Raw genomic sequence first — 18,322 nt, 5'->3', positions numbered from 1 at the left:
TACCTCCCAGGGTTGTTGTGAAGATCAAATGCAATAATGTTTGTAAAGCACTCTGAAAATTTTATAACACAATGTGAATACTAGCTGTTATCATTATTACTATTATTTTTATCTTCCTTATGCAATGATCTTGGTCACTTCTCTGCTCAAAGCCATTCAACATAACAACAAAGTTCAATACCTTAGCCTGCCATCTTAAAGCCTTTCATAATTTGGCGGCCACCACTGGGCCCCCTCCCCCCACCATTTCAAGCCATTTTTATATTACTTCTTCTTAGTTACTCTGCATTTTAGCTGAGGTTACTACTTTACAATACTCCTATACCTGTACTTTTGGGGGCTTCATCCTTTGCTATCACGCTGTTCTTTATTCCTGGAATTCTTTGAATCTTCGCAGGGGGTGATGACCCCTCACGTGGACCCTATGTTAACAATCTGCTTGCATCTCTTCTTTGTACTGTAGTCATAGTTACTTGTGTATATCACATCCCCCTGCTAGACTATCACAAGCTTCACGAAGGCAAGGACGGGACAACCAAAGGCTTTGGATCTGTCCTCCTGCACCTAAAACAGTTCTATTGCTTCTTCTATTGCCAGATCGCTTAGAAATACTCCTTCCTCTTTATTCCCTCTCCTAGGGAATAAAAGTCCAGGGCCTTAATCATAGCACACAAATATTATCTGCAAGAGTCTCCTGACTGGCTTCTCTATTGATTGTCTTCCATTTCCAATCCATTCTCCTCAAATGCTGGTAGAGCAGTATTCTCCAAGTGCTACGTCCAATTCCCCTCCCCCCTCAATAAAACCAGCAATGTTTAGTGAGTTCCCAATGTTTGATACGACTATCTACAACTGTGCTAGAAGCTGGGATAAGACTGGATAATTCCAAATCTCAACATCCTCTTCAGTCAGAGTGTTACTTACGTCCCACTTTTTATAGGACTTTCTAATTTAGCCAAACTGTTTTATCCCTTAGTCTCCCAAAATGCTCTAAGCATCCCTACTGGTGCCTGTCTCAGCCTTCCATGACCACAACACTTGCATTCCCATAGCATTTGATTTTTGCACCATGTTTAGGCACTGGGCTTGAAGCAAAGACCCTGCAACTTACCAACTGCAAGACCTTGGGTAAGTCACTTACCCACTGGCCCCTACTCCTCTAGTACAAAAAGATGGGGGTTGGACTAGGTAGCCTCTAAAGCCCTCTTTCACCCTAAAGATATGATAGAATGACATGAGCTATTATTACTATTTATCCTTTTTTTGTAAATATCTTCTTTATATACAGTATAAGCCTCTGGAAGGTAGAGACAATATTATCTACTTCTTGTGCATTTTCAATGGTTTTCACAGTGCCCTACACTTGGGAATTAAGTTTTGCTGATGATAAAATTCTTATTTCAAATAATAAAGGCTAAGCATTAGCACAAAACAATTTTTAAAAAGTCATTTAGCCATCTATTGTTGTAGAGGCCCTCGGATCCAACGCCAACATTAAAACCTTCTTGTCATTCTAGGAGTGCTCTAACAGTCACAACCAATACTTCACCCTGGTATAATTTCACATTAAATACAGATATGTAAACATGCATAAAATGTACATACATGTTCAAATGTATATTCACTTAAATATTTCAAGAAGCTATGATTTCAGTGATGTAGGTATTTCCCTGACTGATAATATCCTCTTTACACCTTGGCAGACAATCTTTGAGAGTTCCCTAGGCCAAAAAATTAAACAGTTTGATAAGAGACCTTTACCCAAATTTAGCTAAGCTAGTCATCAGTCACCAGACACACTTTATCACCATGCCTGTACCTGAAACCTTTTCAGTATGATAGGACCTGTGTAAGTTGGCACTTTAATTGCCACTGCCTTGTCAATCTAGAGCCACCTCCACATCACAATACAGCACCGGAGAAAGACTTGAAGAGATAAAAAACAAAAACCAAACTAACCATGCTCTACATAATGCAAGGGGGTCGCTTTCTTCTAGCCACAACATTGCCAAGTTTCTTACTGGGAGAGGATCATGCCTCTACCAGTTGCTTCATAACAAGAGCACTGTGCATTCATAGAGTGCACTACTTTTTCTAAGCGTTTAAATATTTCTTATCTCATGATACTTCCCACAGGACCTAGACCAGTTGTGCTGTGTACAAAGGGTGCTTAGTGAAAGCTGATTAACTATTGATAAGCAAGAGAATAATCAGGGTATTAAGTCCTAGTGCTCTGATTATTCCAATCCTTCTATCCACTGTAGCAACTAGGACTATCTCCCACGATGTACGGAAAGACAGATAGGAAGGGGATGTTTCCCCTCAGTTAGGAGGTTGCTTCTTTAGGCTGAAGTATTATGAAGAAATTTTCTACATGGATACGGAACCCAGGATAAGAAGGTGGATTATCACACGTCTGTTGTCCATGAATCACATATTCCCAGTCAAATTCTACAGATTTAGTCTTATAACACAGAGCAAAGAAATTATAGTGGAAGATGACAGGGAAAGTGCATAGAGCTTATATCTAAGGTATTTGGAGAAGTAAATGGGAAACCTGTTGTCATGTTTATGAATCCGCCTATTTTATCACTGATCTCTAACTCACTTTTGCCCTACATGAACATTCTATCCTGAATTGGTCCATTCAGTTCTCCAATACATGTTGTTTACCAATATTCTGATTGGCAGCATGGTAGAGTGGAAGAGCTATGGATTTGAATCAGGAGAATCATGAATTAGAATCTAACTTTAATCGCTTACTAGCTATGCGACAAGGGACTAGTCTTTCTGCGAAGCTCAAATTCCTCATACATTAAATGGGGACAAAAATGCTTGTAGTACCTACTTCACAGGGTTGTTGTGAAGGTACGGTCAGATAATATGAGGAAAGGGCATTGTAACCCCAAAAGTGTTAAATAAATGTTAGCTGTGATTATTGTGGAATGACTCCTGTTAACTTGAGGACTATCTTCCAATCATCTCAACCTCCTTCTCCCAATTTCTTCATTCCTTCCTATCTCCTTGTTGCTTCAGGGTTTTCTGCAGACGTGCCCAGGGTCCCCCTATCCTAAAAAAAGCAAATAAATGCATTTCTTAACACTACCACATGCTCAAGAAATTGTCTGATGTTGGAGGGCTTGGAATATGACATTCCAGAGGTCAAAGGAGCTAGGATTACAACCAAGAATCATCTACCCAGCAAAACTGAGTATAATCCTTCAGGGAGGAAAATGGACATTCAATGAAATAGAGGACTTGCAAGCATTCTTCATGAAAAGACCAGAGCTGAATAGAAAATCTGACTTTCAAATATAAGACTCAAGAGAAGCATGAAAAGGTAAACAGGAAAGAGAAATCATAAGGGACTTATTAAAGTTGAACTATTTACATTCCTACACAGAAAGATATTTGTAACTCATGAGACCTTTCTCAGTATTAGGGTAGTTTGAGAAATCTATATCTATATCTATACTATATGTAGATAGACAGACAGAGGGCACAGGGTGAATTGAATACAAAGGGATGCTATCTAAAAAATAAAATTAAAGGGTAAGAGAGGATTGTACTGGTAGAAGGAGAAAGGAAGAGGTAGAATGGGGTAAATTACCTCACATAAAAGAGGCAAAAAAAGTGCTTTTAATAGCAGAGGGGAAGAGGAGGGTGGTAAGAGGGAATGAGTGAATCTTATTCTCATTGGATTTGGCTTAAAGAGGGAATAACACTCAATTGGGTATGGAAATCTATCTTACCATACATAAAAATAGGGAGAAAGGGATAAGGGGAGGGCATGGAGAGAGGAGGGTGATTATAAAAGGGAGGGCAGATTGGGGTAGGGGGTAATCAGAAGCCAACATTTTTGAGGAGGGGCAGGGTCAAAGGAGAGAACAGAAAAAACGAGGGGTGGGATAGGATGAAAGGAAATATACTTAGTTTTCCACAGCATGACTACTATGGAAGTATTTTGCATGACGACACATGAACAACCTGTATCAAGTTGCCTGCCTTCTCGATGAGGGGGTGGGGAGGGAGGAAGGGAAAGAATTTGGAACCCAAAGTTTTAAAAACAGGCTCAGATTCCTTAAGAACCTAGCCAATAGCTCACTAATGTTCAGATTCCTTATGAGTCTGGCCAATATGGCAGATCTTTAATAAACCTTGCCTCTGGCTGAAAAAAGGATTGGGTCAAATTCATTCGGGCAGGACCTGTGTGTTGGGATTTTGGGGTCCCAGCACTCCTAAACCTCTAGACCTCATCATATAGTTCCCTGCCACCTGGAAAGAACTGTCTAATCCCAAACTTTTCTCCAGCCAAGACTGGAAGACCTCATTCAGGTTAAAGAGAAACTGGAGCAATACTCAGAAGATCCCAGTATGTTTATGGAAGGCTTTAGGGAAATGTCCTTACCATTCGAGCTTTCTTGGGGTGATTTGCATATCTTCTTCTCCACCTGTTGTACCACTAAGGAGAAGGGGAGAATCTGGGAACAAGCCCAAAATTAGACCTCATCAGGTGACTGAAAAGCAATCCTGAGCCGGACATTTGTAAATTTGAGACAGATACTCAGAGATCCTGTATCCCTTAGTCAAAGCTAAAGGACAGTGGGAGGATTATTCTAAAACTATGCCAGCTTTTATTGAAAAAGATGACGACTTGGCTAGAAGATAAGCTTACCTTCCTGACCTGGCTTACCAAAAATCTCTATCCTATAGGGAACTGTTTGGACAACACAGAGCTGAGATGAAAAAGTGCTGGAAAAAGGCTGGACCAGGTTATGGGCTTGTAAACTTTGAAAGATATGAAGAACCATCAGAGGCTCCAGCAACTAGATCCCATGGGTCAGTCTATTCATAATCATAGCCATCTAACTCAGTAAGGAGCCAGCTCTGAAGATTAACCTGATTGACCCAGTTCAGCAGTGAACTGACCCAGGAGCCCAGACGGTGTGTCTTGCAAGCAAGGAAGTGACTCTTCCATTGGCTATGCCACACTCAGAGGTGAATTTGGTAGGGGAGAGCGTGTGGTAGACAATACCTTAAATTCGAGTCCACTTTTCTCAAGTGGGAGAGTGTTCCCTAAAATCAGGAAACTTTTGGGAGTGGGGGGAGAATAGTTCCACTTCTGTCCCTGCTATATCTATCTGGTACTATCCCTCTGTTAAAAATAATTCATATTAATCTGCTAAATGTTATGGGGAGATGTTAACTGTTTGATTGACATTGGAAGGAGCACACGTGATGGAGATTCAGGAGCAATATAGTATTAGAAAAGCCCCCTCCCTGTCCCTCACTGTTAACTCCAGAGCTTTGAAAGGAGAAGCAGCCAGCAGAACTTTGGGGCCAGTGCAGTGGCAGTAAGCCCAGAGCCTAACCAACATATATGAACGTAATGCAAGAAATAATGAAAAAGAGAATTTCAAGGTACCCTGGGAAGACTTTTATGGATTGATGCTGACCAAAGTGAGCAGAACCAGAAGAACAATTTATACAATAACAACCAGATTATAAATAAAAATAACTTTAAAAGAAAAAAAAGTTTTAAAAACAAATGTTAAAAAACTATTTTTACATGCAACTGGGAAATAAGATATATAGGCAAAGGGGTATAGAAATCTATCCTGCCCTACATGAAAATAGAAGGGGAAGGAGATAAGAGAAGTGGGGGGGGAGGGAGAGAGGTTGACAGAAGAGAGGGCAGATTAGGGGAAGGGATAATCAGAATGCTTGCCGTCATGGGGTAGGGGAAGGGGAGAGATAGAGAGAAAATCTTGGAACTCAAAATCTTGTGGAAGTGAATGTTGAAAACTAAAACTAAAATAAATCAATTAAAAAAAAGAAATTGTCTGATAACTCTCCTCTCTTTTATAGTCAAACACCTAGAAATCATTGCCTCTACTTCCCTTTCTCTCTCTCAACTCTCTGCATTCTGATTTCCTACCTCATTCTACTGAAATTGTTCTCTTCAAAATAATCAATGATCTCTAAATGTTCAATCAAATGGCTTTTTTTTTAACTGCTCATCCATCTTGACTTCTCTGAAGCATTTCAAACTATTGGCTATCCTTTCCTCCTGGATACTTTCCCCTCTCTAGGTTTTTGACCTTCTCTTCTCTCCTAGCCTTCCTTTCACCAGTCTTAAGTCTCCTTAGCTGGACTGTCATCCATGTCACACCTCTCAACCTGAGGAGTACTCCAAGCCTCTCCTGGCTCCTTTTCTCTTCTGTTTTTACTCATGAGTTCAATTATCATTTCTGTGTTGATGATTCCCCCAGATCTACAAATCTAACTCCAGACTCTCTCCTGAGCTCCAGTCCCACATTATCAATCACCTAATGAACATTCTGAACTTGATATTCCAAAAGCATCTCAAATTCAACATGTCCAAAGCAGAATACAGTATTTCCCATTCCATCTCTCCTGAACTTCTTTGTTTCTGTCAAGAGCACAAGCATTCTTCCAGTTAACTCAGGTTTGCAACCTTCTCCGTTCCAATTAGTTGCCAAATCTTGTTGATTCTTCCTCCAAAACATTTTTTTACATTCACCTTTTCCCACTTTTCTGCATTCACAAATCCACCACTCTCACCTAGGTTGAGGCCCTCACTGCCTCGTCTGAACTGCTAGAGTAGTCCCATTTAATTTCTTCCCTGACCCTCCAGTGCTTAAGGAGAGCACTCAGAGAATTCATCTGATCATTTACCACCTGGCTGTTTTCCTGGACTTCATTTCCAGAAACTCATAATTCTACAAGATGAATCAACTTTGAAACTCAATACCTCCTAATTATTTCCCACTCTTGGCTGCAGACTTCATCATGACTCCTTTAACTCTCTCCTATCCCCACCCTGCTTTTTCATGTGTTGTCTTCCCCATTAGATTGTGAGCTCCATGAAGGAAGAGACTGTCTTATTACTTTCTCTGTCTCCCTAGCACTTAGCACCTGGCCCATATATGCACTTAATAAACATGAACTGACTATTTTCTCTAGTCCCTTTTGTCTCAAATTCTGCAAATTACCTTGTTATTTATATATGTACATGCTGTATCTATGGGTAGAATATCAGGCCTGGCTGGAATGAAGGACAATTATATACTCTAGGAAATAGATGCTACTGTTACACCCATTTTACAGTCAAGAAAACTAAGGCAGAGGTTAAGTGACTTGCCCAGCGCAATGCTAACAAGTGTCTGAGGACAATGGGGAATAAGGCTGGGTACCCCTTATAAGGATCTGAAATATGCAAAAGAGCCCACCCGACTCAAATCTGATTGACTGCTATACGTTCTTGGATCATGATGAAAGGAACATTTTGTGAGGATTAGCCTGATATGCAGGATACATGATGAAGGAGAGACTGCACATAAGAGAACATTATAAGAGGTGATAGTAGTCCAGAATGAGAAAATGGCCTGGATATGGATGGTGGGTCACATGTGAAAGACATCTCAAAGATGTCCGATAAAATGTTGGATAAAAATTGAGAAGGAAAATGAGTCAAAGATAATTTTCAGGTTTTCTGCTTAGAAGGTTTTTTTCTTGATTCCTGTTCACCACCCCTTACCCCTGATGCTACTCAAGTTAAAGGCATTCTCTCCCAAATCTAATCTTCCTAGAACACCTTTTCCCCTCTCTCTTAGGCCCCCATCACTCCTTATTTTGTATTAGGCTTATTTGTGAACACAGTGTATCTTTTCCAATTAAAATATGAAGGTAGGCATTATATTTCCAGTATCTAACACAATGCCTTACACACAGCATCCTCTTAAAAACTGCTTGCTTGTTACTGAATTATTGGGAGAAAAGCAAAACTTGAAACATTTATTTAAATTCCACATATTCCAATGGATCCATGATCTCACTGATATGAGTAACCTCTTCAATAATACAGACTGCAATCCATCAATGCCTGTCTATTCTTTGGGACTCTTATCCATTCTTCACAAAAAGGCTGCAACTTGGAGTCGATCCAATATGCTAGGGGCTTTCCCCAGTATCTCCTGACATTGAGAGAGACTAATAGATCACATGACTGTCCAACTTTGCTATGTGAGCAGTCCACATCTTTTTCTGTTCATATACTTCGATGACATGCTTTTCAGAGATGTCAAACTTGTTGCAGTCCAAACCAGATTAAATGTAACTGGAAATTGCTTAACAAAATAAGTAAAAATGAAATTACAACACAGATATCAATTTGTTGCTTTTAAGTCAGTATTCAGCCCATAAGAATACGCTTCTATTTGAATTTGACATCTCTTCTCTTTCATACCTGAGTAGCTAAGTGGTGTGGTGGATAGAGTATTAAGACTGGAGTCAGGAAGACCTGAGTTCAATCTGTCCTCAGACACTTACTAGCTGTGTGACCCTGGACAAATAATTTAACTCTGTTTGCTTCAGTTTCCTCATCTATAAAATGAACTGGAGAAGGAAATGGCAAACCACTCTAGTATCTTTGCCAAGAAAACCCCAAATATGGTCATGAAGAATCAGACAACTGAAAACAACTGAATAACAAAATGTTGGAAAGGCTTGGGTTAGTGACTAGAGAGCTGGCCTCAGAGTCAAGAGGACCTAGGTTCAAGTCCTTACTCAGGCACATGCGACCATGTGTGGCTTAACCAGCTGGTGCTAGAGCAACTCTCTAGGACTAGAAATGACGTGTTCATCTACACGTATGCAAGGAGTTTCTATGTGGGGAACTCTCTAAACTGATGAAATCACAGGTCTGGACCAAAAAGAAACTAGCACATCAACACAACACAATTAACAAGTACCCTTAATGGGCTTCTGTTTCAGTGAGAAGCTTAAAAGTACTTTGCAATCTGCCAAAGGGAATCCTGATCACTTTTCTCCTGTTCGATTATGGACTAACTCAATGTTCTCTTACAATATCTGTCTAAGAAATATATATCCACTGAGAATCTTGATAGGTAGATGTCCATCTAACTGTTTAACATAGTCTGAACAATGGGCATTTCCATCCATTTGGTTTTTCCTATTTAGATTACTGGCCCAAATTCTGAATAATTATAGATCTCACTTAAGAGGCTCTAAAACATTCCAGGGCTTGATACTGTGCAATTAGCACGATATCACTAACAAACAGAAGCATCTAGAGCAGGGCTTCTTAAACTTTTTCCTCTTGCAACTCTTTTCATGTTTCAGCAGTATTCATAGGCTCCGTGTGGGCATGATGGCATGCACAATGCAAAGTGCACATGTCATGTGTTTAGAACCAAGGTTGTAGTGAAGTTGTGCCAGGCAACACGGGCAAGCGCTGCCAGAAACACCTCGGATTCATTATGTGTTTGATTTTTAATTAATTTTTGGTTGCGTGTTCAGAAACGTTTTACTGTTGCCAAATTTTTTGCAACCCCATATAAGGTCGCCACCCACAGTTTAAGAAGCATTGATCTAGAGGACCTCACTATCTCTAGGAAATCCCCATTCAGTTTGGTCTGCGTGCTTATCAATGTTTTATGCCATATTTAATATTAAGGATTAGTGGATTGAACAAGGGTGATGTTTTTAGGTTTCAGAGAATTTTACACATGCATTTGACATATTTGTGGGAAATGCCTTGTTGAAAAACAGCTTTTAAGGTCATGTTTCACTTTACCAAATCAAGTGCTTCTTTATAATCAATAAACAATAAAAAGAGTGAGATTTGTATTCTCCACATTTGTCAATAAATTATATAAAATGGTAAAAAAAAAAGTGGGGTGGAATATTACTTGCTAAACACAACCTGTTTTTTTCCAACATGGACTGTTCTTATAAAAATTCTAAATAGATGGAAAATAACACATGCATCATCAGTATTACTATTCCCTTGGTAACTTCTTTTTTTGGGGGGACAGGGGTTAGGAGGAAATAATAGTCTTCTCTTGGAATAACATCAACAGTAACAGTAACATCGCACTTAATATATGCCAGAGACTATGCTAAGTGTTTTGCAAATATTATCTCATTTGATCCTCATAACAACCATGTGAGGTAGATGAGAGTCATTACTGAATGAGCTCTTTATGTACGGCTGGACCACTAACTTGAGCCTGATGTTTTCAGGCCCTTGTCAACTTAGTTGACCTTCCATATGAAATTGTATATTCTGTGTCAATGTTTCTTTTGTCCATAATTTCCCATGCTTTAGTAACAATAACTTGTTTAAATACATTATGCTTCAGTTAGATTATATGTATTATCTCTTTTTCCATATTTTATTCTTACTTCTTGCTTTATATTAATTTTGATCTCTGATTTAACAAGTTAGTGGTCCAACCAGACATAAAGAGCCGATTCAGTAGTGACTCTCACACTAGTAGTAAGTAATTTCCTGTCCTGGAATATTATCAAATTAAATTTTTGATTATTTTTTCTTGAAGAAAGTATTCATGATATAGAGGCATGAAGTATTACCCATAAGTCTTTGGCCTCTCTCATTCCTTACTCCTAAGGCCACATTTTCCAACAATGTGTGATTTGCTTTGGAGAATTTTATCAGATTCTTTGTTGAATTTCTCTACTTTGTCATCCTCTGCAGCAAATGTTGGTACATAAGCTGCATTATTTACATGGTGGTCTTTTTACAAGCAATCACCATGAGCACTATGAGATGATCTAATGCTTCACGAAATGATGTTTATTGTTGCTCTTGGAAGCACAATAAAAACAAACTTCTCTCCCTCTGTGAGGTTAGCCATAAGCTGTATTTCAATTTACCTGCAATTTCCTTTTGTTTTCTACTTTACATGTACAGCAAGAATGTAAACATTAATGCTTTTCAACTGCTCCAGTACTATGTCCATTGGACAAGGAACTCATAATTGATAGTGTCAACAATCAACCTAATAAAACCATTTCATAATGATGTGATTTTTAACATGCTCTGTCCATCCTTTTCCTGATACTTAGTGAAAAGCAATAAAGGGGTGCATAGGACTGAAAAGTCACTTTATATTTTTCTTTCTCTCATGGGTTGCCACAGCCAAAGAATTCATTACCAAGTAGTCAGTCCACTGTTTCTGTGCTGAGTAAGGCTGATCCTTGGAAAACTGTCACAGTGTGTTGCTGAGACTTTCCTTCCTCTAAAGATTTCCAGACTTGGAGAACCTTCCAGAGCTTGTGATCTGCTGGTGCAGTCTTCACAAACTCAGGGTTGTGAAGCAGGATTATATTCACTGAAAAAGCAGGGCTACATTTACTTATGTAACTTTCTTTACTGCATTTCTTCCAATGTTTTCATGGGTTGTAGGGTAGGGAAGGGGTGGAGAGAGTATAATTATTGGACAGAATTAGTTGAGCAATTGGGTCTTAGATCCATTTTTCAGAGCTTCATTAATCTTTGGGATTCTCATCTTTATTTACTAAATATTGGTGACTCACCCAGAATTACAGAGCAATCAAAGCTAAGTGGCAAAGTTAATTGGAATCTATTTCTCTCCCAACATCTCTTCTGTCTGCCAGAAATCCCTCAGGCTTAGAGAAAATACTTTAAGCAAGGCTGGCTCTATTACGACAGAAAGGCAGTGAAGTGGGCATTGGCAAATAGCTTCCAAATTATAGGTTTAGGACTTAAACATCTGTGACTCACAGGACAGACTTCAGATAAGGTTTAGATAACAGGCAGTTACGGAATCCCTAAGCTCAAGTATGGACGCATACTGCAGGGTGCAAAAAGATCTACATTCTCAGTCCAGATACACGCGGACGTGTCAGAGATGGGTAAATCTTAACTGCTGTGGGACACCTAGTGTGTTCGCTTCTACATCAGCCAGTAACAAAAAGCTAGCTACTTTTAAACTTAATTTCATCTCTCCTGGTAGGGGCAAAACAGTTCTGCTTGGAGAAACCTTTGCTGGTAAACATTTCAAAGCTTAAAAATCCCCCAACACCTTCAAGTCTTATATGTATGGGGAAGGAGGGCAAAAAGGAAGATGAAAGAAATGTGACAGATTAAGCAAGAGAGAAGAAAATGTGTACATAAATGTGAAACTTTAACAGGTAGCTTTGGTCAGAAAGGTTGGCTATGGTATTTGCAAGATGTTGTGATCTTTAAACCTGAATGAAATATGATCTAATAGTATCACTAAAATTACTAAACAGTAAGACAATATGCAACTTCACCTACGCAATTTTATTCAAAACTCTTAGCTTGAATATCAAAGAGACAGAGAAAGAAAGATTTTGTTGGAGTAATTTAATGGAAATAATTCTATTGTGATCAAAAGCATGAGTCAGATTCCTGGGTAGGTCAGTTAGTTTTGTTATTATTTCATGGCCACAGACTTCCCCCCTTATATATGTATACCACTAAGCAGAATGGGGGACCATATGGTAAAGTGTGACGGATAAACTTCAAATCCATAACTGACCAGAAGAAGAACTGAAAGTATACATCCTACAGATGATCAGTAGCTTCATCTTTGTAAATGGACAGTAAATTATTCATTTAACTATTTGATGCCACTTGGCAATCACTCGATTTAATACAAATTACATTACAGCAAAATGTTAACCAATTAGCTGATGCTCTTGTATTTTAAGGTAGATTTATGCCCAATTTACCAGATATGAACTTTCAGGGGGTAGACTGAAAACCAAAATTCTCAAAGGTTAATAAGCGTAAGACTTAGAAATAGAACCTACATATATAAAAAGAATATAAAGACATAGTTAATAGATGTGACAGTAAAAATCCTATCATCTTACCCTATCTAGTTCCAGTGTAAACTTCTGGTCCCAAGACTGATTAGAAATGGGTTTCCAGCTAGTTTGACCAACCACGGTATTGTCCAGCTTCAAAACTGCACAGATGTCATCTGTAAGTAAATTTCAAAAACTCAGTTTAAAAAGATAAAATGATTGACTCCAGCAGTAAAGCAGCACTATTCTGCAGATACAAAACTATTATAGCTCTTTGAAAATGCTATTTTTACAAGCAAGGTTGAGTTAGTTGGAACTTCAAATCTTAAACAGCACATTTTAAAATATTCACTCATTCCAAAGATAAATATGAAAACACGTCCACTGTCAAGAATTCTTCTTGTTCCTTCAAGTCTAGTTTAGATATCACCACCTCTTCTGGGAGGCTATCTTGGATGCTGAGTTAGAATTAATCTTTCCTTCCTCAAGTTTTGCATCATCATGCTAAACTTTTATGTACTGAATTTAAAATTTTTATAATCATTACTTGCATATATGTTTCACCAACCTGGTTACTTCAAGAATGTAAGCTATGCTATTTTTCATCTATTCCTCTTCAGGATCTAGCAGTGTTTTCCACATAGCAGGTATTGAATGCTTGGTGAATTGTACTGCAGGATCACAACATTTAGAACTGAAGGGATTTAGAGATCATCTAGTCCCTCTATTTCATTTTTCAGATCAAAACACCATGGTTCATAGAAAGAGGTAATGAAGTGAACTTTCCTGAGCTCAAATAAGGAGGAAATATGTAGCCAGGAGTAAAATCTAGATCTTTGGTGATTGTTATCACTGTAATTATTTGAAAAATGATGGAAAACAGGACAAGTCCCACTGGACTGAAGAAAGGCAAATCCTGTCCCAAGTTTGAAAAAAGAGATAAGAACAGAACCTGCAAATTACAGGCTAATGAGTTTTGCTTTTACTTCCTGTGAAAATTCTAGAGAAGATCATTAAAGCAATGGTTACTGAACATGTGGAAAGGGAAATGATGATTATAAAGAGCCAGCATGGGCAAACATAGAACATGGCAGACTAAACCCATGTTTTTACCCATATTTTTCATAGTATTACTCAATAGACAAGGAGAAAGTTGTAGATACAGTTTACCAAGATTTCAGCAAAGCTTTTGGCAAAGTTTCTCATAATACTTTGTAAAGATGGAGCTATGGATTAGACAAGAATATACTTATACTGACTCCAAACTCACTGGATGGCTGGCTTCAAAGTGTCATTATTAATGACTTGATGTCAATGTGGCAGGAAGCCTCCAGTGGAGTACTCCAGAAATCTGTGCTTGGCCCTGTGCTATTTAATGTTCCATCAATAACTTGAATAAAGGCATAGATGGCAAGCTCATAAAATCTGAAGACAATGCAGAGTTTGGAGGGACAGCTAGCACACTGGGTCATAGAGTCAGGATCCAAAAGGATCTTCACAGACTGTAGAGCATTAGGCTGAACCTACTATGATGAAATGAAAAAGGGACAAACGTCTACATTTACACTTAGCCTATATTTGGGCTAAAAAAAATCAACTTCAAAAGTACATTGTGAGGGAGGTGTGATCAGACAGTAATGATTCTGAAAAAAGATAATAAGATCATAGACCTAGGAAGGGACCTACCAGGCCATTCTACAGATGAGAAAACTAGGGCCCAGGGAGATTCAGAGACTTGCCCAAGGTCATGAAGACCCTATATGTCTGAGGCAGGTCTTGATCTACACCCTTTGGGCTCCAGTTGGTGCTCTTCTTATTAGGCCATGCTGCCTCTCAGTCTGGGGGCTTCTGGTGAACTGAGAACTCAGGCTGAGTCACAGATGTGATGTGGTAATCAAAATCAGAGAGGCATGGCTTCTAGGAAACAGGAGGCGACAGTGCCATTGGACTCTTCCCCAGCACTACATCACCTGGAAAGCTAGGTTCCTTTCCAGGAGTAAGAGTTGCAGAAGGATTCTGATAAGCCAGAGAACATCTAGGATGTAAAAGGCCTTGAGAACAGGTTACATAAGGACCAGCTGAAGGAATTTGAGATGTTTAGCTTGGAGAAGAGAAGACTATGTGGGGATGTGATTTTATTCTTTGATTACTTAAAAGAAGGATTCCCTTATTCTGTTAGGGCCCCAAGGACAGAACCAGAAGCAGTAAGTGAAAGTTGCAAAATGGATATATTTAGGCTTCTTTAAGTACTGAATGGTGGATGCTATGTGCATGGAACTATGTAGACATGAGAATACTGTCTCTGCCTTCATAGAAATCAATGAGGGAAATGTAAGAACATTTAATAAGTGTGTAACCATGAGGAAGTCACTGGACCCTTTTGAGTCTTGGTTTCCAGCTTTTAAAAATGGGGATAGAAATGAGAGTGATGCAAGAAAATCATGAAAAACAAGTCAACAGTTTGCTAAAGGAGACCCAAAAAAATACTAAAGAAAATAACACCTTAAAAAATAGCCTAACCCAAATGGCAAAAGAGGTCCAAAAAGCCAATGAGGAGAAGAATGCCCTAAAAAGAAAAATTGGCCAAATGGAAAAGGAAGTCCAAAAGATTGCTGAAGAAAATACTTCCTTAAAAATTAGAATAGAGCAATTGGAAGCTAGTGACTTTATGACAAATCAAGACACTGTAAAACAAATCCAAAAGAATGAAAAAATAGAAGACAATGTGAAATATCTCACTGGAAAAACAACTGACCTAGAATAAATCCAGGGGAGAGAATTTAAAAATTATTGGACTATCAAAAGCCATGATCAGAAAAAAAAAAAAGCCTAGACATCATCTTTCAAAAAATTACCAAGGAAAACTGCCCTGACATCATTAGAACCAGACGGCAAAATAGAAACTGAAAGAATCCACCAATCTCCTCCTGAAAGAGATCCCCAAAGGAAAACTCCCAGGAATATTATAGCCAAATTCCAGAGTTCCCAGGTCAAGGAGAAAATTTTACAAGCTGCCAGAAAGAAACAATTCAAATACTATGGAAACACAATCAGGATAACACAAGATTTAGCAGCTTCTACATTAAAGGACCGCAGGGCATGGAATGTAATATTCTGGAGGGCAAAGGAGATAGGATTACATCCAAGAATCACCTACCCAGAAAAACTGAGTATAACCTTCAGGGGAAAAAAATGGTCATTCAGTGAAATAGAGGACTTTCAAGCATTCTTGATGAAAAGACCAGAGCTGAATAGAAAATCTGACTTTCAAATACAAGACTCAAGTGGAACATGAAGAGGTAAATGGGAAAGAGAAATCATAAGAGACTGTTTAAGGTTGAACTGTTTACATTCCTACATGGAAAGATGATATTTATAACTCATGAGACCTTTGTCAGTATTAGGGTAGCTGGAGGAAAAAAATTATATGTAGATAGATAGACAGATAGATAGATAGATAGATAGATAGATAGATAGATAGACAGATAGATAGAGGGCACAGGGTGAGTTGAAGATTAAGGGGTCATATCTGGAGAATAAAATTAAGGGATGAAAGAGGATTATACTAGGAGAAGAAGAAAGGGAGAGGTAGAATGGGGTAAATTATCTCACAAAAAAAACAGAAAAGAAAAGGCTCTTACAGTGGAGGGGAAACAGGGGAAAGTGAGAGGGAATGAGTGAATCTTATTCTCATAGGATTTGGCTTATGGAGGGAATAACATACACATTCAATTGGGTATGGAACTCTGTCTAAACCCTACAGGAAAATAGGCGGAGAAGGGGACAAGAGAGCAGGGGGATGATAGAGAGGAGGGAAGGTTGGGAAAGGGGGTAATCAGAAGTAAATACTTCTGAGGAGGGACAGGGTCAAAAGAAAGAATAGAATAAACAGAATAAATGGGAGGGCAGGATAGGATTAAGGGAAATAGAGTTAGTTTTTTACAACATGTCTACTATGGAAGTGTTTTGCACAACTGCATACGTATAACCTATACTGAGTTGCTTGCCTTTTCAATTAGGGTAGACGGGGAGGGAGGAAGGGAGAAAATTTGAAACCTAAAGTTTTAAAAACATATGTTTAAAAAAACATGTTTTCACATGCTACTAGGAAATAAGAAATACAGGAAATGGGGTACAGAAGTCTATCCTGCCCTACAGGAAAATAGAAGGGGAAGGAGATAAGAGAAGGGAGAAAGAGATAGAAGAGAGGACAGACTAGGGGAAGGGATATTCAGAATGCATGCCATCTTTGGGTGGGGGGAGGGGTGAGATGGGGTGAAAATTTGGAACTCAAAATCTTGTGGAAGTAAATATTGAAAACTAAAAATAAATAAATTTATATTAAAAAAAATTAAAATGGCGATAATATTTGTACCACCTAAGTCACAGGATTACTGTGAGTAAATAACTTTGTAAACCTTAAAGCCCTATAGTAATTTTAATTATTGTAAGTGTAGAGAATTAATTACAATATAAGATATACCATAAAAGAGCAAAGAAGAAATACAGAAAGTATTATAGGGATTTAGAGGAGGGAAACGTGGTGGTGGTGATGGGGGAGTTAGGGCAGGCTTCCAAAAGGCCATGGCATTTGAACTGGACCCTGATAAAGCAGGAATTGTACAAGTGGCTTTTGGGAGAAGCCACTCGAGGTAGAAGGATCAAATGTACTGAAGTGGGAAGGCATGCCCCCTGTTTGTGAAAATGAGTTATTTCAGTTTGGCTGGAATATAATTTTTTGAGAAAAAAGGTGATGGTTTTTGAGAGGAAGAGTAATCTGACAATTACGTGTGTGTATATATGTATGTATGTATGTGTGTTTATATACATATGCATTTGTATGTATGCATGCATGTATGTATATGGAGAGAGAATAACACTAGAGGCAAGAAAGCTAATTATAAGAGTTCACACAAGAGGAAATTAATGCCTGAGATAGAACGGTGGTGATGATAATGGAGAGAAGGGGATACTGAAGAAGTAGAAATAATAGTACTTAGTGACAGACAGGATATGGGAGGTAAGAAAGAGGCAGGAATAACAAATACATAACATTTATTGGGAGGCTACATGTGTGATGTATGAAGGAGACCCCAGAGATATTCAGCACAGTTGACAGAAAATAGTAATTGTCAGTATAAGAAATAGCTTAAATTCACGACAAAAGTGGGTTTTGGAAGAATCCACTGAGCTTAGTTTGGGGCATTTTGATTTTCAGATACATGCGAGAAGCATATAATCTTGGACAGAGTCGGAAAGTGGGTCCTAGAGCTCAGTAGAGAAATTGGTGTTAGAGACAGAGTGAATAAACTTACTTATTGATTGGAGCCTTAGGAATAGTTGAGACTGACAAGAGAACATACATATATAGAGAAAAGAGGGCAGGGGTACAGAATGTTGGTGAATGATAACAATTAGGAAACAAGAAAATCCAGGAAAAGGTATAGACAGAGACAAATTCAATATGCAGTCATTAAGTACCCACTATATGTCAGTTAATATGCTATGTGCTGGAAACAAACAAAAACCAGTTCCTGTTCTCAAGGAACTTACATCCTATTTGGGGGAAACCCGGATTTGAACCTCACCTCTGACGTTCACTAACTGTGACGTTGGGTAAATTGCATGACCTCTTTGAGTCAATTTCCTCACCTGTAAAATGAGGCTAATCTTTCAG

The 18,322-nt window shown here is 38.6% G+C and overlaps 1 protein-coding gene across 1 annotated transcript in view; it reads right to left on the bottom strand.

Annotated features, from left to right (window-relative positions):
* PKN2 (protein kinase N2) overlaps window positions 1-18,322 on the bottom strand; it is a 176,055-nt gene that overhangs the window by 47,122 nt on the left and 110,611 nt on the right. Inside the window, exon 9 of the mRNA XM_020988764.2 lies at window positions 12,712-12,821. Within this exon, the coding sequence (XP_020844423.1) occupies window positions 12,712-12,821 (110 nt within the window). The remainder of the gene's footprint in view (window positions 1-12,711; window positions 12,822-18,322) is intronic.

Source organism: Phascolarctos cinereus, unplaced genomic scaffold (genome assembly GCF_003287225.1).
Source record: "Phascolarctos cinereus isolate Bilbo 61053 unplaced genomic scaffold, phaCin_HiC Scaffold_5;HRSCAF=322, whole genome shotgun sequence".
Classification (NCBI taxonomy): domain Eukaryota; kingdom Metazoa; phylum Chordata; class Mammalia; order Diprotodontia; family Phascolarctidae; genus Phascolarctos; species Phascolarctos cinereus.
This window is presented reverse-complemented; position numbering and strand designations above follow the sequence as displayed.